Source organism: Antechinus flavipes, chromosome 3, assembly GCF_016432865.1.
Source record: "Antechinus flavipes isolate AdamAnt ecotype Samford, QLD, Australia chromosome 3, AdamAnt_v2, whole genome shotgun sequence".
Taxonomy (NCBI): Eukaryota; Metazoa; Chordata; class Mammalia; order Dasyuromorphia; family Dasyuridae; genus Antechinus; species Antechinus flavipes.
Window position 1 is genome coordinate 448,243,709 of NC_067400.1, and position 27,093 is coordinate 448,270,801.

Here is a 27,093-nt window from a genome sequence, read left to right on the forward strand (position 1 = left end):
GGTCACATAAGTATGAGAGACCATATTTGTATGTAGGAAGATGAGTCTCTTCCTGAGTTCAGGTCTGGCACTCTACTGAACCACCTTGCTATCCCAGAAAAATAAATAATGAAATAACTTAAGAATTATTATACTACATGAAAGCTATTAAGCCTAGCCGTCACATTTCCAAAAATTATTAAGAAAAACTGACTTGATATTATAGATTCAGAAGATAAAACAAAAATTGATAGGCTCTATTGATCACCTTCTAAATAAAGAAATACCAAAATGAAAACCCCTGGGAATATTAAAGCCAATTCCAGAACTCTCAGAATATGGAAAAAAAATGCTGCAACCAGTCAAAAAGTAACTATTCAACTATCACAGAACCCCACTCAGAATCACACATGATTTAGCAATTTCTGTGTTTAAAGAAATGAAAGGCATAGAATGAAATTTTGGAAGGCAAAGGAATTCTGGCTACGACAATACCCACCTACCCTGAGAAAATGAGTATAATCCTTCAGGGGTAAAAAAACTGACGTTTCATGAAGTAAAGAACTTTGAAGCACTCCTGATGAAAAGAACAACACTGACATTCAAACTGAAGACTCAAGAGAAACATAAAAAGGTAAATATGAAAGAGATATTATACGAAACTCAATAAAGTTAAACTGTTTATATTCCTATATGGGAAGCTGTTACATGTAATGCCTAAAAATATTATCATTATTAGAGCAGTTCGAAGGAATTTACATAGATATGAGTGAGTCAATTATGTGGAGATGATCTCAAAACACATGTAGGGATGAGAAAGGGGAATGCACTGGGTGAGAAGTGAAGGAGAGGTAGAAAAATGAAACACAAATTAAAACAGCTTTGAGTTATCACCTCATACCTATCAGAAATGACAAATACTAGAGGAAATTAGGGATAGGTATACTAATGAACTACTGGTCTGGTTGTGAACTGGTCCAACCATTCTGCAGAACACCCTGGAGCTATGCCCAAAGGGGTATAAAACCACGTACACTCTTTGACCCAATAATACCATTTAGATCTATATCCCAAAGGCATGGAAGCAAATGGAAAAAGATCTGTAGGGACCAAATATTTACAGTGTCTGTTTTGTGATGGCAAAGAATGAAAGGTTGTCCTTCAATTGGGGAATAGATGAATAAGCTGAATAAATGGTATCTGATTATGATGGAATACTATTGTGCTACAAGAAATGATAAATGGGATGGTTTCAGAAAATACATGTCAAGATCTATCTGAATTGGGATAAAGTAAAGTAAGCAGAACCAAGAGAGCATTATGCACAGTAAAAGCAATATTGTAATGATAAGCAATTATAAATGCTCCCCCAGATCTTTCCTAAGCTTTCATGTGTCCAAGGTATGGAAGGAAATACAAAGATCATATTGATTGCATCTCCTTTTATCTTCTCCAGGAGCTATCTCTAATTATCACTTTCATCCTCCCAAGTAAAAACTATCCTTAAAGTCTACTTACTTGCTAATTCTGATGCCTACTAAATCTTCAAATAATCTTTATTTTCCTATTGTCCTATATCTCCCTTTTTTCAAGGGGAAAAGTCAAATTCTTATAATATACTTTCCATTTAAGCCCCTATAATCATTACTATCTGACTTTTGACCCAATCACTTAACAGAAACTCCACTGTATACTCTTGGAAGACCACAAGTCTTCTGATTCAAGATTCAAGACTGATTCAAGAATTAGATGCCAGTTCCTATAGTATTCACTGTTGTTAGTGGTTCTCAATTTTTGATTCTCAAATCTGGTCTCAGATATTTAACAGATGTCTGACTCAGTGAAAATTACTTGACCTCAGTTTAACTATCTCCTCAATTGTAAAACAGGGATAATAATAGTACTTACTTCACATAATTGTTATGAGAATCAAACGAGAAAAATATTTGTGAAAAGTAATTAATATATTGTCTGGCAGATAGCAGGTTATTTTTTTTTTAATCAATGCTTATTCCTTCCTCTACCCAAAAAATTATTCAATTGGACTTCAGGAAAATACTGTTTTCCAAAGTATTTAAATATGGCCAAGAAATAAGAATCACAAGGCAAAATATAAATAATGCCCATTGTTTATGAATGACTTTAAATGATTTACACTTTATTTCTGTAGAATCATACACGGTAAAGTGATAAAAATGGACTATAGTTTATTTAGATAATCCTAATATAAAAAACAAAATTTTATTAAAATTTTAGTTTGTATTATAAATACAAAAAGAAAAGGTTGCTAGATAAAAACAAACTACTGCTTGAAGGAAACTTTTAAATTTCTAAGGAGTAATATAAATAATACCTGAAATATTTAATTAATAAAAGAAAAGGTTACTATAATTTCCCTAAAACAATAATAATTTTATCCCTTTCTCCCCTGTCTTGGACTCTGGAAGATAAGCTTCTTGCCCTGTTTTGCCAGGAGAACTAACTCTCCATTTCTATTTACTGCAATTTTCTAATTATTGCTCAAGGTAGGAATATCTTCTTTCACTCTCTTCTAGCAACCTGTCCAGCATGGTTATCTTCACCCATTTGAGTGTAAACTCCTTGAGAGCAGCAATTGTCTTCTTTATTTATTCCTGTACCAACATGAATTTCTAACACAGTACTTGACAAATATAAAAACCTTAAATGTTCTCCTTCTCATCAGGGTATTGCTATATCTGCACTGACCTAATTTCGTTTTATTAAAAAAAGAACAAGGACTGATTAAACACCTTTATGTTATAAGTATTGCATTATTAGACAGCAAAGACTTATTAAGCACCTACTATGCATGCTTAGTAATATGTGCTAAGCACTGGGGAAGTACAGATAAATAAAAAAATAGTTCTTCCTCTCAAGAAGCTCATAGCCTAATGGGGGAGACAACATATGTGTTATTAAGACAAATATCCTAGAGGCAAGAAGTTCCCTAGTGCAAATGGACAATTTGGTGTATTTTAAAGATATTTTTGATCAGTATTCACATTCAGGCTTCCTCATTCCTTTTAAATAAATTTATCCAGAACAAGGAGGTGAAGTGATAAAAAGTATACTAACCATGCTGGACAGGGACATAGTATGTATGTAGCTAAGTAGTAAGATAAAGTGAAGAGTTAGCTGTCACAGTGTCTCTGGTAATACTTGTTACTTAAAAAATGATGGTTGATTTGACTCGAGTATAGAAGGCTATTTATACAGTGACAGAAAGATCACATGCAAATCATATTAATATTAAAAATGCAAATTAATTAGGAATATACTCCCATATATCATAATAGTTTTGTTTATTTTAGTTTGTTCTAAGTTTATATTCACCAAGAATTCACCACGTTATGATCAATTATGGAATTAATGAGGACTGATGGGAGAAACATACATTTATTTTCCCATTCCTTATGCATAGATACGGATGATTTGATCTATTTTCCCAGTTCCTTCCCACCTGACTTCCAAAAATGTAGTTTTTACTCATTTTCTTTATATACTCATTAAACTACGCTCCCCACTGCATATGAAATAATTTAGCTAACTCACTAAAATTTAATTCAGGAAACATTTCTTAGACACTATACAGTATCATGTGGGTTGAATAGTGGTTGCTTTTTAATGAGGTCTCCTACCATTCTTTCATTTTATTTCTTGATTCATAGAATGTATTTCTGAAATGGCTAACCAGGATATGCGCCTGTGTGCATATGTATGTGTATATGTATGTTCTTGAACAAAGAAGATATTGACTTTGCTTTTTTATATTTGTGCAAGTTGTTTATACCATTACTAAATATCATATTTCTTTAGTAATTATTTCTTTAAAAAAAAGTTCTCAAAGCACACAGATTAATATATATTGAAAAATACTTAGCATAGACAGAGTAGGAAAAAAAAAAGATACTGTACCTTCGATCAACAGTTCTTGTCCATGACTACCAAGTAGCGTACGAGAGAGGAATGGAGCAAAATCTACAAATATTTCACGAAGAAGCGGGGCAACTTTTTCTAAAGCTCTTTCAAGTTTTGCAGTTATGCTATTGAAAATAAGATATGAAAAATAATTAACAACAATAAATAGAACCAATAATGCCGTTTGTGTCATATTTTAGAATTTGCAAGTTGCTTTATATTTCATTATTCAAACCTCACAACAGCTTTGTGATGTAAATATCATTACCCCTATTTTCAAAATGAAGAAAACAAAGATCACAGAGATAAAGTAATGTGCCCAAAGTCTCATAAACAGAAAATATAATTTGAACCCAAGTGTTTCTGCTTCTAAACCCAACATTATACCTATTATGCCACATTCCTAAGCTTAGCTTTTAATTATTTTTTTTTCCTCAAAAGGTTATTAAAATGCAATTCTTCACCTAGTGAACTGGAGTTCAATCTCATGAAAATTGATGATGAGAAAATACAGTTTTTCAGAGATAGAAGAATGCTTGAAATGTGTGAATCAAACACAGGTGGACTTCTGTATATACCAAAGCTCTTTGAAGTAAGAATGACTTTAAGAGTAGACATTAAAACCTAACCTGGGAAGCCTATAATCCAATCATAATGGAAAGTTCCATATGAAATGGGTTTCCATTTCGTAATGAACAAATAGAGATAAATCAATAATAAAATGACAATGACTATACTTTTGAATGATATGATAAAACACACACCAAGATCATGTTCCAAAAGGTTCTTTATCTCTTTCTAGGGAGCCCACTATGGGAATATAATAGGCATATACCCTCAGAGATTTATTTCCCTCTACTTGAATAAGTATATAATACAACTTTGATTATCTTCATTCAAAAGCAGAAATGTGAATAATTGAAAACAATAAGTAAACTAAAAATCACATTAATTTAACACAATTCATGTGAGAGAAAACTCTAGGATTATAGTATATATAATTATACTATGTATGGCAACTTTAAGATAATACCTCAAATCAAATCTGAAGAGGCAAAAGCAAAAAAATCAGGTGAAAAAGTTTTCCAGCCTAAAACAATTTAGAAGATTAGCAAGAAAGATATGTTTCACTGTAGTGGGAGTTAGGTCAGGAAAACAGTGCAAGTTGTGTTGCAGTACAAGCAGCAACAGTTGTAGCAGCACCTTATGGTGCTCTCAGCCAGCTGACAGTAAAGAGGTGAGATAATTGATCAAAAAGAAATTACAGGAGGACCCTTTGCTGGTATTAAGTAGAGGATCCTTTTACATTGCCCATATGCAGATCCAGGTTACAGACCCCAGGATGAAAAGAGCACTGGCATTTGCAATCAAAGAAAAGCATGTGTCTTGCTCACAATTCCAAAGCTGAAAGAAGCAGCAGTGATTGAGGCAAATCCAGGATCAAATGGAATGCTGTGGCTCCAAGAAAACAAGGTCCTTTCCTGGGTAAAGACCAGAGCACAGGCCAAAAGAAGGGATAATACCACCTTGGAAAAACGGAAAAGACAGAGATAATCTAGAAGTGGCTCTGAAAACAGAAGCAAAAATATAGCCTGTAGTTTGGATGGTGTCCCCTGCAACCCAGAAGGATAGCCTAACCTTAATATAAAGTTAAAATCAAGAAACATACAAGAAAAATCAGCAAAACAAAAATAAAACAAAACTGACAATAGTTACAGGTAAAATCAAACTTAGCAAAAAACATTACCAAAATTGCTGCATTGAAAGCTTCCAAGAAAATCATGAATTGAACACAAACCCAACAAGAATAACTAAAAGATGGCAGAAAGGAAATTAAAAATCAAATTAAGAGAAAGAGAGAAAAAATAAAGAAATGACAGTGGTGTAAGAAAATGAAGGAAAAAAGTCAACAGCTTGGTAAAAGAGGCACAAAAATACTAAAGAAAAAAAATTTCTTTAAAAATCAGAATTACACCAAATGGTAAAGGAAGCACAAAAACCACTGAAGAATGGTTATACTTATCCTTAAAAAAGGACAACTGGAAAACTTTTTTAAAAAATACAAAAACTCACTACAGAAAAGAACTCCTGAAAAAGTAGAATTGGCCAAATGGGAAAGAAGGCACAAAAATTAAATGAAGAAAATAATTATATGTGAAAATTGGGCAAGTGGAAGCTAATCCATAAGACATCAAAATAATAATAAAACAAAATCGAAAAAAAATTAGAAGAAAAAATGTGAGTAACTCACTGGAAAAACAACTGGCATAAAAAATAGATCAAGGACACATAATTTAAGAATTATTGGATTAAGTTCCAATAGAGCAGAAATGAATTGAACCAGCTACACCCAGTGAAAGAACTCTGGGAGATGACTATGAACCACTACATAGAATTCCCAATCCCTCTATTTTTGTCCATTTGCATTTTTTATTTCCTTCACAGGCTAATTGTACACTATTTCAAAGTCCAATTCTTTTTGTACAGCAAAATAACTGTTTGGACATGTATACATATATTGTATTTAATTTATACTTTAACATTATTTAACATGTATTGGTTAACATGGTATTGCCATCTAGGGGAGGGGATAGGAGGAAGGAGGGGAAAAGTTGGAACAAAAGGTTTTGCAATTGTCAGTGCTATAAAATTACCCATGCATATATCTTATAAATAAAAAGCTATAATAAAAAAGAATATATGGATTATAAAACCATAATTAAATGGGATTAAATAGCCTTTTCAAGAAATTACCAAGGAAGACTTAACAGATATCCTTGAACCAGACAGTAAAAGAGAAACTGAAAGAATAACCCAACTACCTCCTGAAAGAGATCCCCAGATGAAAATCCCCAGCAATATTACAGCTAAATTCCAGAGCCCCCTGGTCAAGGAAAAAATACTGTAATTAGCTAAAAATTCAAATATCATGAACCCCCAGTGAAGATCACACAAAATTTAGCAGTTTTCACAGTAAAGGATCAAAGACTTTAGAGAAGGCTATCACGAAGACAAAAGAGATAGGATTAGATGCAAGAATCACCTATTCAGAAAAATGACCATATTTTCAGGTACAGGGGATAGGGAAGGAGAGACAGTGGAAATTTAACAAAATAGAGGAGTTTCAAGCATTCCTGATGAAAAGAACAAACTTGAATAGAAAAATCTGACTTTCACATAACAAGATTCAACAGAATTTAAAAAATCATAAAAACAGAAAAGAGAAATCATAAGAGAATAAAGTTAAATTGCATAATACTAATTACAATTCTTTTTTATTTTTTCCTAATAAATTTATTAATTTTTAATATACATTACTTTATAAATCATGTTAGAGAAAAATTAGAGCAAAAGGGAAAAACCATGGGAGAGATTAAAAAACAACAACAACAAAAGAAGTGAACATAGTATGAGTAAATTTACATTCAGTCTCCTTCGTTCTATTTTCTGGATGCAGATGGCATTTTCTTTCCAAATTCTATTGGTATTGTTTTGGATCACTGAACCACTAATAAAAACTATTTATAGTTGATCATCACATATTCTTGCTATTATTGTGTACAATGTATTACTGGTTCTGCTTGTTATACTCAGTATCAGTTCATATAAATTTTTCCAGGTCTTTCTAAAATCAACTTGTTCATCATTTTTAAAAGAACAACAATATTCCACTATCTTCATATAACACAAGTGACATCTGCTCATTTTCCAATTCTTTACTACAAAAAGAGCTGCTACAAACATTTTTGCACATGGGGGTTCTTTTCCCTTCTTTAAGAATTCCTTGGGATATAGACTAAGTAATGGAACTGCTAGGTCAAAGGATATGCACAGTTTTATGGCCCATAGTTCCAGATTGCTCTCTAAAATGGTTGGATCATTTCACAACACGACCAACAATAAATTAGTATCCAGTTTTCCCACATCCTCTCCAACATTTATTATTACCTTTTCCTGTCATCTTAGCCAATCTGAGAAGTGTGAGATGGTACCTCAGAATTATTTTAATGTGCAATTCTCTAATCCATAGTGATTTAAAGCATTTTTTGCATATAACTATAGATGATTTTAATTTTGTCACCTGAAAATTGTATGGTCATACCCATTTATCAATTGGGGAATGCCTTGTATTCTTATAAATTTGACATGGTTCTTTATGTATTTTAGAAATGAGATCTTTATCAGAAACACTGATTGTAAAGATTTTTTTTCCAAGCTTTGTACTTCTCTTTTACTCTTGCTTTTATTGGTTTTGTTTATATAACGACTTTTAAATTTAATATACTAAAAATTATCAATTTTTCCTTTCATTGTCTTCTCTAGTTCTCCTTTGGTCATAAATTACTTCTTTCTCCAAAGATCTAAAAAGTAAATTGTCTCTTGCTCTCCGAATTTGTTTATGGTATCATCCTTTATGCTCAAAACATATACCTATTTTAACCCTATTTTGGTATGGGATGTAAGATATAGATCTATGCTGAGTTTCTGACATTATTTTCCAGTTTTCTAGCCATTTTGTCAAATAGTTTACTTTTCATTCCAGAAACTAGAGTTTGGGGATTTATCAAATACTAGATTATTATAGGGCTTGATAATTGTGTCCTGTGTACCCTAATGTATTTCACTGACCTACTATGGTGTTCTCTTCTTTTGTATAACATGATCGTTCTCTCTGGGAGCAGGTTTCTTGGGGAGGTTTTCTGGAGGCAGCCTTAGTTTCAGTTCAGAGTAATAATCACCTCAAATGCAGTCGGGTGTCAAAAGTTTAAATCCTTTATTGTCTTCTTCAAAATAGCCGGATTAGTTTTCTTAGAGACCTATCTCCCTCCTTGGTTCCAAGAGCTCTTGCAGCTTGTCTGCCAGCTTTAGCCTCCAGCTCTCTCTGAATCTTGGTTCTTAATCTTCCAACTGAATTCTGGCTCTCAATCTCTTCAACTGACTTCTCACTTGTGAATCTCTTCAAATCTCTTCAAGTCTTTTCACTGAAGCTCTAAGAGCTTCTTATATATGATCTCTTAAAGGTATGAACCCAAAGGTTGACTCCTCCTCTGTGAGAGTGGGATTGAGGATTTCTGATTTGCGAATTTCCTGAACTTGTGAACTCTAACATGTGAACTAATGTGTGAACTCTGAAAGGTGTAAACTTAAACATTGTTTCTATCAATTCTAGTGACTTAACACCTTGTTTCAAGTTCTGGCTAATAACAATCTACCACTCTATTTCTTTTCCAGTACCAAATGGTTCTGATGACTGCTACTTTATAATACAGGTTTAGATTTGGTATTGCTAAATGACCATCCTTTGTATATATTTTTAATTAATCTCCTCGATATTCTTGACCTTTGGTTCTTTTAGATAATTTTGTTATTATTTTTTCCAGTTCTATAAAATAATATTTGGGTAGTCAGATTGGTGTGGCACTGAACAATAGAATAATCTAGGTAGAATTGTTATTTTTATTATATTAGCTCTGCCTAGCCAGAAACAATTGATATTTTCCCAATTGTTTACATCTGATTTTATTTGTGTGAGAAGTGTTTTGTAATTGTATTCATATAGTTCTTGAATTTGTCTTAGCAGGCATTTTATTATTTTATTTTGTCTACAGTAATTTTAAATGGAATTTCTTTTTCTATCTCTTGCTAATGGGTTTTATCAATACTATACAGAATGCTGATGATTTGTGTGGGTTTATTTTACAATCCTGAAACTCTGCTAACACTGTTAATTATTTCCAGTAGATTTTGGGATGATTTTCTAATATTCTCTAAATATATCATCTTCAAAGAGTGATGTTTTATTTCCTCATTGTCTAATTCCATATTGCAAAAGCCAACATTTCTAGTACAATATTGAATAACAGTGGTAATAATGGGAATTCTTATTTCACTCCCTAATTTTTTTCCTTCTTTACAAATAATGCTTGTTGGTTTTAGATAGATATTGCTTATTATTTTAATGAAAGCTCCCTTTATCCTTCTCTTTAGTGTTTTTAATAGGAATGGGTGCTGTATTTTGTCAAAAGCTTTTTCCGCATCAAGATTATCACATGATTTCTGCTGGTTTTGTTACTGATATGATTGATTATGGTAACAGTATTCCTGATATTGGGAATAAGCCCTACATTCCTGCAATAAATCCCACTTGGTCATTGTGTATTATCTTGTGGATAAGTTGTAATCCCTTTGCTAATATTTTATTAAAATTTTTTGCATCAATGTTCATTAGAAAGATTGGTCTGTAATTTTCTTTCTCTCTTTTGGCTCTTTCTGGTTTAGGCATCAATGCTATATTTGTGTCATAGAAGGAATTTGGTAATATTCCTTCTTTAGTTATTTTTCCAAGGAGTTTACATAGTACTGGAGTTAATTGTTCTTGAAATGTTTGGCAGAATTTACTTGTGAATCCATCTGACCCTGGAGGTTTTTGCTTAGGGGGTTCATTAATGGCTTCTTCAATTTCTTTTTCTATTTAATGGGACTATTTAAGTAATTTATTTCCTCTTCTGTTAATCTGGGCAATTTGTATTTTTGTAAATATTCATCCATTTCAGTTAGATTGTCATATAGTTCAGCAAAATGGCTCCTAATTATAGCTTTAATTTCTTTGTTATTGGTAGTAAGTTTACCTTTTTCATTTTTGATGATTTGGTTTTTTTTTTCCTTTTTCTAATCAAATTAACTAAAGGTTTATCTATTTTTTGGTTGTTTCATAAAACCAAATCTTAGTTTTATTAATTAATTCAACAGTTTTCTTGGTTTTAGTTTTATTAATCTCTCTTTTAAGTTTCAGAATTTTGAATTTGGTATTTAATTGGGGGGTTTTAATTTGTTCTTTTTCTAGCTTTTTTAATTGAATGCCCAGTTCATTGATCTCCTCCTCCTTCTCATTTTATTCATGTAGCTATTTAGAGATATAAAATTTCCCTTAAGAACTGCTTTGGCTGCAAACCGCAGGTTTTGGTAAGCTGCCTCATTATTGTCATTCTCTTAAATGAAACTATGGATTGATTCTGTGATTTGTTCTTTGACCCTCTCCTTTTTTAGAATTAGACTATTTAATTCCCAATTGGTTTTTAGTATATCTTTCCCTGCTCCTTTATTGAATATAATTTTTAATTGTACTGTGGTCTGAAAAGGAAGCATTTACTATTTCTGCCTTTCTGCATTTGATTGTGAGGTTTTGTGCCCTAATACATGGCCAATTTTTGTGGAGGCTGACACGTACTGCCAAGAAATAGGTGTCTTTTAAGGGATCTAACTCAGTTTCAATTGATCAATGATGGACAGAAGCAGCTACACCCAAAGAAAGAACACTGGGAAATAAATGTAAACTGTTTGCATTTTTGTTTTTCTTCCTGAGTTATTTCTACCTTCTGTATCTAGGATATACTATGACATATTTAACATGTATAGGACTGCTTGCCATCTGGGGGAGGCGGTGGAGGGAGGGAGGAGAAAAATCGGAACAGAAGTGAGTGCAAGGGATAATGTTGTTAAAAATTACTCTGGTATGGGTTCTGTCAATAAAAAGTTATTTAAAAAAAAAAAAAGGTGTCTTTTTCTGTCCCTCTTCAATTTTCTCCAAAGATCAGTCATATGTAAGTTTTCTAGGATATTAGAAACTTCCTAGTTTCTTGTTTATTTTGTGATTAGAGTTGTCTGTTTCTGAGAGGGAAAGATTGAAGTAGCCCACCAATAGTCTTGCTTTCTATTTCTTCCTGTAACTGACTTAGAATATTCTCTAGGAATTTGCCTGCTCTATCACTTGATGCATACACATTTAATGTCATTAATACTTCATTATTTGTGGTATCCTTTATCAAGATGTACTTTTGCTCCGTATCTCTTTTAATTAGATCTACTTTTGCTTTTACTTTATCTGAGATCATAATTGCTACCCATTTTTTTTTAACTTCAGCTGAAGCATAATAAATTCTATTCCAGCCTTACACCTTTACTCTGTATGTCTCTGTCAAATTTGTTTCTTGTAAATAACATATTGTATGACACTGTTTTTAAATCCACTTGACTATTTGCTTCCATTTTATGGGAGAGTTCATCTCATTCACAGGTATGATTACCAGCTCTGTATTTTCCTCCATATTTTTCCTTCTATATATACTTTTGTTCTCTCTTGCCACCCAGGCATTAGTAATGTTTTTGTTTTATCTCTTATCATCCCCTCCCCTTCTCTTACCTTTTTCCCTAGAGTTTCTGCTCTCCCTTCTATTCTGTTCCTCCCTTTTCTTTCCTCTTTCTCCTCCTACTTCTTTATAGGATTAGATAAATTTCTATTCCCCAACTGAATGATTAAGTTATTCACTCAGAGCAAAAACTGATGAAATCAAGCTTCAGATAATACTAATTCCCCCTCCCTTCTTTCCTTAGATTGTAACAGATCCTGACTATTGCTTCTTGATACTTAAATTGTTTTTGTCTTGCAGATTACAATATTTTTCCTAGTTTAGGAGTTTTACAACAATGTTACTTTGAATTTTCCTTATGGGATCTCTTTCTGGAAGTATTTGATGGATTCTTTCAATGACTATTTTGCCCTCTAGTTCTAATATAACAGAGCTACTTTATCTCTTAAACAAATGATATCCAGGCTCTTTTTTTTGTTGTTATGGCTTTCAAGGAGACCAGTAATTTTAAGATTATCTCCTTTGGATCTATTTTCCAGGTCAGTTGTTTTTCCAATTAGGTATTTCACATTTCTCTCATTCTTTTTTAGTTTGACTGCTTTTTGCTGTCTCACAGAGTCATTTGCTTCCATTTGTACTATTCTAGTATTTAATGTGTGATTTTTTTCAGTTAGCTTTTGTATCTCTTTTCTCATTTGGTTATTTCTACTTTTTAAGAAGCTGTTTTCTTCAGAAAATTTTTTCCTCCCTTTTCCTAACTGTTGCCTCTCTTGTGCATACTTTTCATTTCCTTTCTCATTTTACTTTCTACCTCTTTGATATGCCTTTTAAAGTCTTTTATGAGCACTTCCTAGAAGCCTTTTTGGGCTTAAGACCAATTCATATTATTCTTTGAGATTTCTTCTGAGCACATTTATCTTTGTCTGAGCCTGTGTTTTGGTCTGCCCTATCACCATAGTAGCTTTCATGGTCAAAGTTCTTTTGTGTTTCTTGCTAATTTTCTTTCCTTTTCTTTCGGTATTTCCTCTTTTTTTAATATTTTTATAGTTAGGCTCTGCTCTTGGGGTAAAAGGGCACAGTCCCAAACTTCCTGTACAGCTCAGAGTTTTGGCTTTCAGCACAGGGGCCCCTTGTGTTTGCAGGAGGTAGCTTGTCTGCTCTTTCCAGGAAATGCCTGATTTCCCAATTTGCCTTCTGACCTGGAACTGGAAGCTGTCCCCCTTAATTTGCTCCTTTGAGCCAGGACTGAGGGTCTTAGTGGCTGATTTGCTGTGATTAAGACTCACTTACCAGCTTATCTAGAGTCTATCTGAGTTGGGCTGAACACCCTTTTTACCCTAGTGAGACTGACCTTTCTTGAAGTCCTTTCAGTCTAACTTGAGCTGTGGAGTGGTTTCATTCTATCAGACTCTGTTCAGAGGTTTGTTTCATATGGTTTTCTAGGAAAACCGGGAGCTTGAGAATCTTCTTGGCTTTACCCCATCATTTTGGCTCTGCCCCAGAAATCTCCAAAAAGTTTTCAAAGAAAGAAATCCACGCTATCAATATGACAAAATGAACCAAATTTCTCACAAGGAGAGACGTGCACATCAAAACAATTCTTTTCTTTCAGCCACTAAATAACAGAAATATGGAGATTCAGAGATAATTCCCCATTTTTTTTTTTTCTCACTCACAGATGCTTAGGCATTAGCAGGACTCTTCGGATTGTTCAGTCTGGAAGATTCGGATAATGGAGAGGAGGGGTCTCAAGGGGAAAGGGAAGGGAACTGAGCAAGAAACACAAATATAAGAATACAACTGTTCTTGTCCCTGCACATCCTCCACTAATTATAATTCTTAAGTGTTTATCATTAAGAGGGCAGATAGAAGGCACATATGTAGAAAGATTGTACAGAATATAATGAGATGATTCAAAGAGGGGAGTGAGAAAGAGATGCACTAGGAGAAGGGGGAAGGGAGTAGAAGAATAAGAAAAATGAACTCTAACTCACATAAAAGACATGCAAAATAAATGTTGTCTACAATGAATGAATGGGAAATATAGCACTTGGGGAGGTGGATAATGTTTAAACCTTGCTCTCACTGTAGCTGGTTCAAAGAAGAAATAGAATTCTACATCCAAATGAATGAGAATGTTATCTTACCCAAGAGGGAAACAGGAGGGAAAGAGAACAGGAGAAGGTGAAGGGACTAATAGAAGGGAGGAGGAAGTGGAAATAGTAGGTAGAATTAATACAGTCTTTTGAAGAAGGTCAAGGCTAAAAGAGAGAAAAAGATAAATAGAAAAAAAAAATTAGGATAGAGGGAAGTACACAGTAATGATAAGTGTAAATGGAATGGAATGACCTCCTCTGTAAAAATGGAAGCAGATAGCAATTGCATTAAAACTCAAAATCCAATAATATTTAGTTTACAATGAACAAACTTGAAACAGAGATTCACACAAAGTGAAGAACTAGAACTTCAGTTGAGATCTCTCCCCTATCCCGCAAAAGGTGGGGGTAGTAATCATGATCACAGAAAAAATAAAAGCAAAAAGGGACCACATTAAGAGAGATTTGCAAGGAAACTACATTATGCTCAACTCCCTAAAAAATAATCCCAGGGACCAGATGGATTTACATGTGAATTCTACCAAACATTCAAAGAACAATTAGCCCCAATTTTTTGAAAAAATAGGGAATGAAGAAGTCCTACCAAATTCCTTTTATGACACAGACATGGTACTGATACCTAAACTAGACAGGTTAAAAACAGAGAAAGAAAATTATAGAGCAATCTCCTTAATAAATATTGATGCTAAAATCTTAAATAAGATATTAGCAAAAAGACTAAAGAAAATCATCCCCAGGATAATATACTACGATCAAGTAAGTGTATACCTACCAGGTATACAGGGCTGGTTCAATATTAGGAAAACTATCAGTATAAATGGCCATATTAATAATCAAATTAACAAAAACTATATAATCATCTCAATAGATGCAGAAAAAGCATCTGATAAAATCCAACATCCATTCCTATTAAAAACTCTTGAGAGTATAGGAATAAATGGACTTTTCCTTAAAATAATCAGTAGCATCTATTTAAAATCAGCAGTAAGAAACTACATTATGCTAAAAGGTACCTTGTACAATGAAGTAAAATATTAATATTAAACACATAGGCACCAAAATGGGATAGCATTCAAATTCTTAAAGGAAAAACTAAACAAATTCCAGAAGCAAATAGCAAGTACAACTGGACTAATAGAAGACCTATAGTTTCTTCTTATCTAGATAAATTTAATCATAATCATGAAAGAAGTTAAGATCAGTAGAATTTTTAAAAAGTCAGAAATGATAAAAGTTCTGGAGAAAATGGAATGAGAACTGAAAGGAATATTCTATTTTCTAAGCTACACCTGACTCACAAAAATTGACTATGTATTAAGGCAAAAAACTTCAAAAACAAATGCAAAGAGGCATTGATTGCATTCTTTTGCAGGCCATAATGCAATAAAAATTATATTCAACAAAGGGATATGATAACAGAAATTAAAAATTAATTGTAAACCAAATAATCTAATCTTAAAAAGTAAGTGGGTCAAAAAGAACCCAAAGTAATTTCATTAACAGATAAACAAGAAAATACCAACTATTTGGGATAAAGCCAAAGTAATACTTAATGGAAAATTTGTATCTCTTTCTAAATGCTAATATCAATAAAATAGTGAAATAAATCAACGATTTGGGCATGTAAAAATAAAAACCTATGAAAAGAAATTAATTAATTTCATTATTTAATAATTAAATCATTAATTTAATAATTAAATTAAAATGAAAATAAAAATCTGTTATTAAAAAATAAATTGGAAATCCTGAAAATCCAAAAAGAAGTGAGTAAAATTGAAAAAAAAAAATAAGCATTAAATTAAAAAAATAAAGCTATGAGAAAAAAGTTTTCTTTGGTAATTTCTTGAAAGATGATGTGTAGGCTCGATCTTTGATTATAGTCTTTAGATAGTGCAATAATTCTTGAATATTTCTCCATGTAATTTCCAGGTCAGTTTTTCCAAAGAGATATTTCACATGTGTTTTTTTTTTCCTTCTTCCAATTTTTGGATTTTATTTCATTATTTTTGATGTCTCATTAAATCACTAGCTTCCACTTGCCTGATTCTTATGGAATTATTTTTTTCAAGGAACTTTTATACTTTCTTTCCCATTTGATCAATTTTTCTTTTAATGGAGTTCTTTAATGAATTTTTGCATATATATTTTTTTCTCTCTTGGATAATTATGCTTTTAAAAAGTATTCTTTTCTTCACTAGATTTTTGTGTCTCTTTTACCATTAGGCCATTTTGTTTTTTTTTTTAAAGATTTTGTCGTCGTCTTTTTTTTTTTTTTTTGATGCCTCCTTTACCAAACTGTTGACTCTTTATTCATTATTTTCTTGCATCACTGTCATTTCTTTTCCCAATTTTTCCTCTACCTCTGTAATTTTATTCTAAAAATTCTTTTTGATTTATTTAAGGTATTCTTTTTGGACCTGAAGCTAATTCAAATTTATATTTGGGGCTTTAACTGTAGCATTTTTTACTTTGTGCTCTACTGTGTTTTGATTCTTCCCTATCACTATAATAATGTCTCTGCTCAGGAACTTTTGTGTTTGGTCATTTTTCCAGCTTATACATTGATTTTTAACTTTGCATTAAAATTGAGCTCTGCTTCAAAGTTGGAAGGAGCACTGCCCCAACCTACAGTTTTTTGTATCACTGCTTTCACAGCTAATTCTGGGAGGTCTGTATGCTTTCAGTTTTTCAAATATACTAAGATCTAGAAGAAGTGTGTTTACTACTACTCTACTGGCCAGTGCTCCAGTCTGCGACCACAAACATTCTTTTCTTCCTTGGAATTGTGACCAGAGTTCTCTCATTTTTACAGCTACAATCTGTGTCTCCTGGCTCTGAGAATGTGAGCCAGGACCAAGGCCTTAGATCCAAAATGAACCATGAGACAGTTCTGAACAACTGCCAGCAAAGAAACCCCTTCTTACTGGTTCTCCAAATCTCCTTATTGTCTCTGGGCTAAGAGTTCCAGAAGCAGCCACTGATAATATTAATTCTAGCCTAAAGTCTGTTCCTAAAGCTCTCGGGTCTGTACTACAATGGAGTACCTGTTGACTTTCTAAGTTGTCTTGGGCTGGAAAACTTTTACCCTACTCTACTGTGTATTCTGCCATTCCAAAATCTATTTTGAGGCATTAAAGCTATTTAGAGGAATATTTCTGAAAACTAATGTGAGTCACTGCCTTTTTCTACCATCTTTGTTCTGCCCCAAATTGCCCAGATTTACTGAAGAAGAAATAGTACACTTCAATAACCCTATCTTAGAAAAACAAATTGTACAAGCCATAAATAAACTAAGAAAAAAATCTAGAGGACCAACTGTATTCACAAGTGAATTCTACCAAACATTTAAAAGACAATTAATTCCAGTTATAAAATATATAGAAAAATAAATAAATGAGAAGTCCTACTAAATTCTATATTTGGCATAAACATGGTACTGATACCTAAGTCTTGAAGAACAAAAACAGAAAAAGAAAACTAAAGTACAACTTTCCTAATGAATATTGATGAAAAAAATTTAAATAAAATACTATGCAAATAGATACATTATAACCAGATGGGTTTTATATCAGAAATTAAAGGCTGGTGCAATACCAAGAAAACAATCAGCATAACTGACCACATAAATTACAACAAAAATCATATGATTATCGCAAAATATATAAAAAAGTTTTTTGACAAAATATAATACCTATTTTTATTAAAACACACACACACACACGCACGCGAAAGCAAATGAATAAATGGAGTTTTTCCTTAAAATTATACGTAGCATGTATGTAAAGTTATTAACAAGCATTATTTGTATCAGGAATAAACCTGAAGTCTTCCCAATAAGATCAGAAGTGGAACAAGGATGCCATTATTACTACTATTATTCAATATGGTACTAAAATGATAGCTATAGCAATAAGACAAAAAAATAATTTGAAGCAATTACAAAAAGTAATGAGAAAAAACTATCATTTTTGCAAATAATATATATGACTGTACACTTAGAGAATCCTAAAAGAAAAAAACAAACGAAAAACAAAATCTAGTAAAAATAAGGAACAACTTCAGCAAAGATGTAAGACTTGTACAAACCCCATATAAATCATCAACATTTCTATAACAAAACCCAGCAGAGAGAAGAGAAATTTCTATTTAAAATTAATGCAGTATATAATGTAAAATACTTGCAAGTCTAGCCGACAAGACAAACATATATAATATATAAAAATATATAATAAATATATGTAAAATATAAATACAATTACAAAATGCAAAGAATAAACACAGTACAAAATACAAATAGAAATAGGTACAAATAACTACCTAATATAATAAAAATGACAGTTCTACTTCATATATTTAGGTACACACACACACACACACACACACACACACACACACACACACATCCACCACACACACACACACACAAATATATAAAACCAAAACCTGTTTTATATAGCTATCTAGAAAAAAAATAACAAAATTCATCTGGAAGAACAAAAGGTCGAAAATCTCCAGGGAATCAATGAATAAAAACAAGAAAGAAGGTAACTTAGTTGTAGTACAACTCAAAATGTATTATAAAATAGTAATCATCAAAACAATCTGGTATTGCTAAAGAAATAGCTTGGGAGATTAGTGTAACAAATTAGATACCCAATACATATGTAGAAGAAAAATTTAGAAGCCAGAACATGAAAAACTGGGAGAAACTAGAAGAAATCTAGAGGGTAACTTTTACAGATCAGGAGAGACTGTGGTCCTGAAAATTTACGTGACTTCCTTAAGGGCAAATGAGCAGTAAACCATAGAGCTAGGACTCAAGCCAAGAAATAGATGCCATAAAACTAAGGGGAAATTTAGTACCTTTGTTGCAAAATTTTGCTCATTACTTTCAGATAAGCAAGGTTTTATTATTCCCAGTTTATACATGTGGTCACTGAGTCCCAAAGAGTTTAAATAACTTCTCCAAAGAGGATAGAGACTACTGTAGAACCCAAATTGGCAGGCTATGTGGGGAAAATGTGCTAACTGTTAAGGACTCATTTAAGGGACATGTTGAAGTATAAAACAGTTTCATTCTTCAATGAGAAACTATATGTATAATGAGATACAAAACAAAGATAATTTTTTGGTGGCCTGGACCTTTCATTTAGGGGAATTAGGAAAGCCTCAAGTACATCTTTGAACCTGAAACCAAGCTTTGAAAGTGATAGAAGTGAGAAAGTAGTACATTTACGTTAAGAAAGAACAGGCACTTTTTGCAAAGGCAAATAAGATGGAGATTTTATGTTGTACATGATAGGAAATAAATAGGTCAGCTAGAAGCTAAAAGCTAGAAGTAAACTGGTTAGCTAGATGGATGCAGAGAAAAATAGTTAGCTAGATGGATGCAGAGAAAAATAATATGTAAATTGGGAAATATAATCAATAAATTTTGAAGGGCTTTAAATTGCAGAAGAGTTTGTATTTGATTTTAGAGAAAAAAGTGAACCACTTGATCTTCCTGAAAGGAAAAGTGACAGGGTAAGACCTGTGTTTTAGAAACATCATTTCTGTAAAGCTAGGGGGTTTATGGAATATTGACTGAAAAGGAAAGGATTGAAAGAAGGGAACTAATTAAGCAATTAACAATACTCTAGGAAAGAAGTAATGAAGAACTGAATTAAAGTGGTGACCATGGTAGTGGGGAGAAGGAGATCAATATAAAGAGACTTTATGAAGGAAGAATTGACCAAACATGAAGGCTAACTGGATATAACAGTGAATTAAAGTGAAGAATCAAGGAGATTTCCAAGGTGGCAAGACTAGATGAATAGGATGGATTGTGGGGGAAGAGAGGCAGAGTTTAGAAGACAAAAATGATTTCTGTTTTGCATATGTGTAATTTAGGAAGTCTTTGGGTTAGCCATTCAATAAGTAGTTGTCAATGCTGATGAATAAAAAAGTATTAAAGGGGTTGATTAAAGAGGAGGGAGAAGTTCAAGGCTGAACATGCATCCACATTTAAGTCTGGAACAATTAAAAATTAAACAAAGGAAACTTAATTGTTTCTCAATTATATCATATAGCTTTTTACCTCTAGCTGTCTCTAATTAAGACTGCTTTAGAGTAGGAAATAAAACTGAAATTCCAGAACTACAGAATTAGAAAAAATATCTTAAAGACCCTTTGCTTTAATACTCAGCTGAAGCATGAATTTCTCTTTCCTTATCAAACCAAGGGGAAACTCAAAGCAATATGCCCTAAGACTAATAAAGTAAAAGAGTGCTTGAGAAGGTATAGATTTATTAATAACAATAATAATAATCTAAAGGGACAAGGAACAAACAGACTATAGCTGGTTGCACTTAGATTCCAATGAGAACTAGGAGTCACTGGTAATATAAAACTGAATAAACTAACAAAACCTTAAAAAACTAAAAACTATTCAAAATTTTTGTTGTTATTGCCACTGTTCTAACATTTTTCTTTTTTTTTTCCTTTTTTGCTTCATTAGCCAACCTTCTGGTGAAGATTTCTGTTTTTATCTATGCTGGACCTTGGAAAGCTGACAATCTGTCAGTGGGCATATTTTTCCTGTGTGAGGATGATTTTATATAGTCTGTATCACTCCCCAAAATATTAAAAAGCCTCCTAAATAATACAAAAGAGATTGACCTACAAATTTATATAGGCCAATTAAATAGATGAAATATGTCTATTGTCCAGGCAGTGACATGCATTGGAAAACCAATTAGTTTGTCAGTATATTTATCTTATGGGTCGAAGATGTACAAAATGCTGAGTCAAACCTTTCTCCCAGATTGCCTTTCTATCAGGAAAAATTCTTTCTTATCCATCTTCCACATGTATCATTCCCCTATTCAAGTAGCTTCATTGACTCCCTAATGCCTCAACAATAAAATACAAAATTATCAAGCATTAAAAGCCTCTATCAATATGGCTGAAAACAATTTTTCTAGCTTATTTTAAAATTACTTCTTATGCATTCTGCAGTCCACCTAAACAGGCCTACTTGTTGTCTAGGAAATTAAACATTACTTTCCAAAAGTGAGAAATGCCAAAGGTTTTTGGGCAAAAACAAAACAAAATCCAAAAAACAAAAACATTTAGACATATGACTAAAAAAACAATTATTTTAGCTATTATGTTGAGGACTGCCAAAGGTAAAGACAAAAAGAAAAATCAATTATGATAATTTACATAATTATAATTATATCATTCACATTTCATTATAAGATAACTCTCATGTGACTATGTGAGCAGGGAGAAAGGGATAAATGGGAAATATGGAAGTAGAATCAATAAAATCTGTCAACTAACTGGAAAGGAGGAAAGGAAGAGAGGAAAAAAGAACACTAAAGATGATTTTTAAAATGTCCTTATTTTTAACATTTATTTTTTTTAAATGTTAAGTTCCAAGTTTTCTCCCTCCATTCAAAGTAAGCAATATGGGATACCCATATACAATGAAGTCATACAAAATATATTTCTCAATTAAGTGTGTTGCCAAAATATGAGAGAGAGAGAGAAAGAGAGAGAGAGAGAGAGAGAGAGAGAAAAGAAGAAAGAAGAAGAAAAGGAAGAGGAAGAAGAGGAGGAGGAAAAGGAAGAGGAGGGAGAGGTCAGACAACACAATGGCCTCTCAGTCTCCTTGTATCCTGCATCACAACAGGTTTATATTTTAACCTAGAGCAGTAGAGGGCTGTTAGAATTTGCTAAATGAAGAAGTGACATAATCAGATCTGTACTTAACATAATTGATTTCTGTAGCTTTTTAGAAGATGGAGTGGGGATGGGGTGGGAAGAAATTTGAAGCCGCTAGATCTGTTATAAAAAACAATTAAATTTAAATATAGGGAAGTATGATAGCTCCCAAAATCTACTTGGCTTTGAACCTCTGAAGGTTCTTACCCAAATGAGATTCTCCATTCCCACAATTCAATTTTTCTATCGCATCTCCTCAGCCTTTGTAGCTTCAAATTACTCACCACTTCTCTTGTGCCCTCTGGAATGTTGTTTCTTAAGCAACAAACTTTCCTTCATCCTAAATTTTTTCTTCTTATGCACCTTCCATCAACTCATTATTAGTGAACTTTGGCTTCTCCTGATAGCACAGCCTTCTTGGATACCCTTTCTAGTACTAGCTGCACCTTCATTCATTCTTCTGTTCAAAGCAAGGAAAATTGGGACACTCTTTGCCCCATACTGATACTTACAGATTCTCTCTCTACCTCTATCATTCAATAATCTCTCCTTCTTTGGGGTATATGTTATTCATAACTATTAATCAAAATCTTGATCACTGATGTTTATTGACTTTCAGAGCACTTCCATTCCTTTCCCATTTAATTTGGTTCCCAACTCGAAATCTTTCCCCTTTCCCTAATGCCTATGTTCTTACTAGGGGATTGCAATATACATGTTGATTCTCCTTTAAATACCTTAATTAATTTCTCAACCTATTCAGTTTCCGCTGATCTACTTCTCCACTTTATTTCCACCATATACAGATTATACATGATCTCGCCACCACCCAAAAATATAACATTTCTGTGTTCAAGAATTCTGAAATCCCTTATTCAAACATAGTTTTTCACCTTTTCCTCTGCCTTTCCTTATCAAAATTCTACCATTTGTCCACACCATAACTTCTGATTCCTAGACCCCTCAATTCTCTCACTGGTTATTTCCCTAGCTCCCATTTTCTCCTGTTTTCTTCATCTTATCTCTGAATAAACCAATACACCTCAACACCATCTTTTTCTTTTGAATTCCTAGATCCCTTATCATTTCTCTGATTGCATCCTGCCAAGCCACAGTCTTGGATCACCTCCATTCCCATTCTCTACCTCATACATGTGCTACTGAGTGAAGATGATGAAAATCACACATGTTCTAAGGCCACTACACATTTATTACACAACCTCAATTGGGCTGTCATTGCTGACAGGCAATATAATACTACTATAATTTCTTATCAACTTACTATCCCATTCTCCATAAAAGCTCTTCTAAACTTTTTCATTCTTCCTTAATATAACCTTTGATTCCATTTCCTGAACCCTTTTAGCTGAGAACCTTGTCTCAAATATTATAGAAAAATGCAACACAATCACTATAAGCTCCCTCTCTTTCTTATCTTATATACATATATATATACACATATATGGAAAAAAGATATATATGTGTATGTGTGATTATGTATGTGCATGTATGTACATATATATATATGTATATGTATATGCACATTTACACACATTTACCAATATGTAGATACACAGATCTTCTGTCACAGTCCTTTTTCATCCTAGTCTCACTTGAGGATTTACTCTTTACAAAGTCTAACTTTTACCTCTTCAAGCAATGAATTTTAGTTTATATCTTAATGCTTTTATTTAACTCTAAAAGATAACATTTATGTTATCCACCAAATGGATAAAATGTTAAATATGAACAACAGCAAAACACTGGCTTAACCCAGGATCATTTCTATTTGCACTCCACTTAGCAAGATGAAACCAATGATTTTATAATAGTTAATAATTACAACAATAGGCCTGTCAAACTAAGGCAGCTATAGGAAGATTAACACTTAATTACTAAAAAGGAAGAAGGGGATAATTAAAAATCCTCACAATAGTTTATAGAATGGTAAGTATAAAAGGAATGTCAGTCAGCCAGAAAGTGTTATGTCCTAAGGACATGCCTAACTGAATCCTGTTGGAAAAACAAAACAAAAAATAAACAAACAAATAAAAAAACCAAAGATGATAATGTAAAACATTTGGAAAGCTTTAAAATGATACCATTTACAGCCTCATATCAATCCACTGAGATATTTTTCGTATTACTACCCCCATTTTATAGATGAGGAAACTGAAGTTTAAAGACTACAGAATGTATACAGTGTTATAAATTTTGGGTTTTTAATTTAGAACTCCTTTTGAGGAATAAAAAGTTAATTCTGTTTCTATTTAAAATATTACAAAAACTGTGTGCTTCAGTTCTATAAATTTCCTTGTGGTTATGTCTATTCATAAAATCAAGGTTACTTTTTTTGTCTGTTAAAAGTTGAACCTGGGGCAATTTACAAAGTGCTTAGTAAAATACTTCTTTGGTTGAAACCACAACAAAACCATGATGCGATATTTTAAATTTAATCTGGTACCACGGTGGTTTGAGAAAATGCTTCAATTGGATGCAGCTGCCTTGTGTTGCTCCAAATGTTTAACTACAATTGTTGCAACTCTGCATAGCAATAAATGTAACTGACTTATAACAGAAAGTAGAGCACTACAATGAAGGAATATTGTTAAAGAATAAATAATAAATTCATCTTTACTTGGAACAAAAGAACTGTACAATTCAGAATCACAGGATCTCATAACTAGAAATAACTTGAGAGGTCACTTTGTCCAAAACATATCAAATATCCTTTCTAGCAGATTTCATGCCACACAATGATGGTTATAGACTATGGAGAGAGCAACTGAGAACAGTAATACCCACAATTTAGGGCTGACAGGAGGCTTAATTGTTTTCTGCTCCGATCTCATTTTACAGAGAAAATTAACGCCCAGAGAAGTTGCATGACTTAAAATTTGTATAAAAGATAAAAGAACAAAATCTGGATTCAAATCCAGATTTTTTTGATTCCAAATCAAGGGTTCAGTTTCTTTTTAGTTATGAAAAAAATAGATACAAGTAATGAAATCCAGTGAAAGTAGAAAAAGCAATTTTCTGCCCTTATATAATATGGCCAAAGGAACTTTTTGGAAAATGTTATTACTATTAAGTAATTATGTAAAATTTGTTTATAAAATATTATGTTTTAATAATTATATTTTATAACCACTAAGAAATCTAATCTAGAAAAAGATTAAGTGAAATGCTCAAATAAACAAAGGAAAAAAAGATGAAATTGCTGATTATACAAAAGCCTATATATTAAAATAATCTATTGAAAGTAAAAATCACCAAAAGTTATCAAATAGGTTTGTCAATAAAATGTTAATCACATGGCATAATTCCATTCCCCTCCCATTGAATCAACTACCTATACAGATGAATTTAATTGCCTAAATAAATGCCTGGTATTGTATTAACACAATTTCAGTATTTGTGACACAGCATTTTCAAGATAATACAATTTTTTTGATGGTAGTTACTAAGTAACAAAAATGCTAATAAAATATATTCATTTTATTCAGTTCAATATTTAAAATTAAAATCTGACTTTTATTTTTCCTTCATGCCTTTTGAATGGATTTACTAAACAACATAAAAACTTTAAATGTCATGTATGCTCTAAGAAATCCGATAAGGTTATAAGGAAATTAAAAAATAAAAGCTAAATACTATCTGTCTTTGTTCAAGAAGTTTACTGCCTTTATATGGTATGCTGAATTCCAAATAAACATGTTCAAGGTTTTATTGAATTTAATGCATCTCTGGGGATGCTCCCAGATAACTGTAAAAGCTTCCTGGAGTGCATGTTTGGGAATTAGTAATTGCTTGTTTTGCAGAAATGGAAGGAAACTAATATGTAAATGGATCTAAGGAAGAGAAGAAAACTGAAGAGGAAAAACTCAATTTCCAATTAACATATCAAATGAAACTCCACAAAAATTACTAGGCTGGAGTTTAGGTAGGGCTTCCAAAGTGCTGTGCAGCAAAATGACACATAATGAAATAAATACATAAACCATAAAGCTGATGTAGAAATTTAAATAGCAAATGGAAAAAATGAAATAAAATTTCTAACAACCATTAAATGTTAAATAGATGTAGCATCAAAAAGGCTTCATTTGTTTTTATTTTGGAAGGGAACAATCACAGAAATGTCAGTTAATATTTCAGGTTTGTTTAAAGATCTCAACTGGTAAGTAACCTAGAAAATTTATAATTCTCTAATTTCAATCTAAGAAAACATCAGACTTAAATAGATTGCCTATCAACTTTAATAGGTTTAAGAATTACTGGGGGTGTTTTGTTTTTTGCTTTTACTAAATGTATATGTGTGTGTGTGTGTATACATGCATCTTCAAATATGTATCATCAAAGAAATGAATGATGCAAAAAAAAAAAAAAAAAAAAAAAAAGGATGAAGAGTTACATGTTAAGAGATGGAAAGGATAGCCAGAGAGTTCCATGGGTATATTTGCAATATCAGCAGAAATTGAAGCAAGCACAGTGGACCTATCCAGTCACATAGGATATGGCAGGCTTAGTTGTTTAAAAGGAATACCAAATGGTGGAGATATGGATAGATTTTATTGAGTATGTCTGAAAGAAAAATTTTCCATACAACTGAGAAGGATTTTTGGTAGCATATTATTGGTAACTAAACATAAAAATGCTAATTATAGACCCAAATTTAATGTTATAATTGATTTGAAATATTAAATTCATCTCCAGAAACAGAACTAAGTATTGTTATTCTTTACCATATACAAATTAACAAAATTATAGGTTTATCAATAGCTGTAAAACCTAAACATAAATTCAGAAATTTGACAGTACATGTGAAAATATATAGCACTGTCATTTTCTTTTAGTCACATAAAAACAAAAAAACTGATGTTCTCTCAACTGGATGTTTATGTTACTTCACTATATAAATTTTTCCCCCCCAAGTAAGGCAATCAGGGTTAAATGACTTGCCCAGAGTCATACAGCTAAGAACTGTTAAGGGTCTGAGGCTGGATATGAATTCTAGGCCTAATGTTCTATTCACTGTGCCATTTAACTGCCCCTTCCACTATATAAGTTTTAAAAAAAAACTTATAGTAATGTTGACCATGATTACATTTTGATTTAGAGCAAATATAAACTGTCAATTTGTGAAGTCATCCAGTAATTATAAAAATCTGAATGTTGGTGCTCTTATTTTTATATATGTGTATTAT

General features: G+C 32.2%; 1 protein-coding gene across 1 annotated transcript in view; it reads right to left on the reverse strand.

The window, feature by feature from the left end:
• NBEA (neurobeachin) overlaps window positions 1-27,093 on the reverse strand; it is a 754,131-nt gene that overhangs the window by 448,487 nt on the left and 278,551 nt on the right. The window contains exon 33 of the mRNA XM_051986470.1: window positions 3,916-4,043. Within this exon, the coding sequence (XP_051842430.1) occupies window positions 3,916-4,043 (128 nt within the window). The remainder of the gene's footprint in view (window positions 1-3,915; window positions 4,044-27,093) is intronic.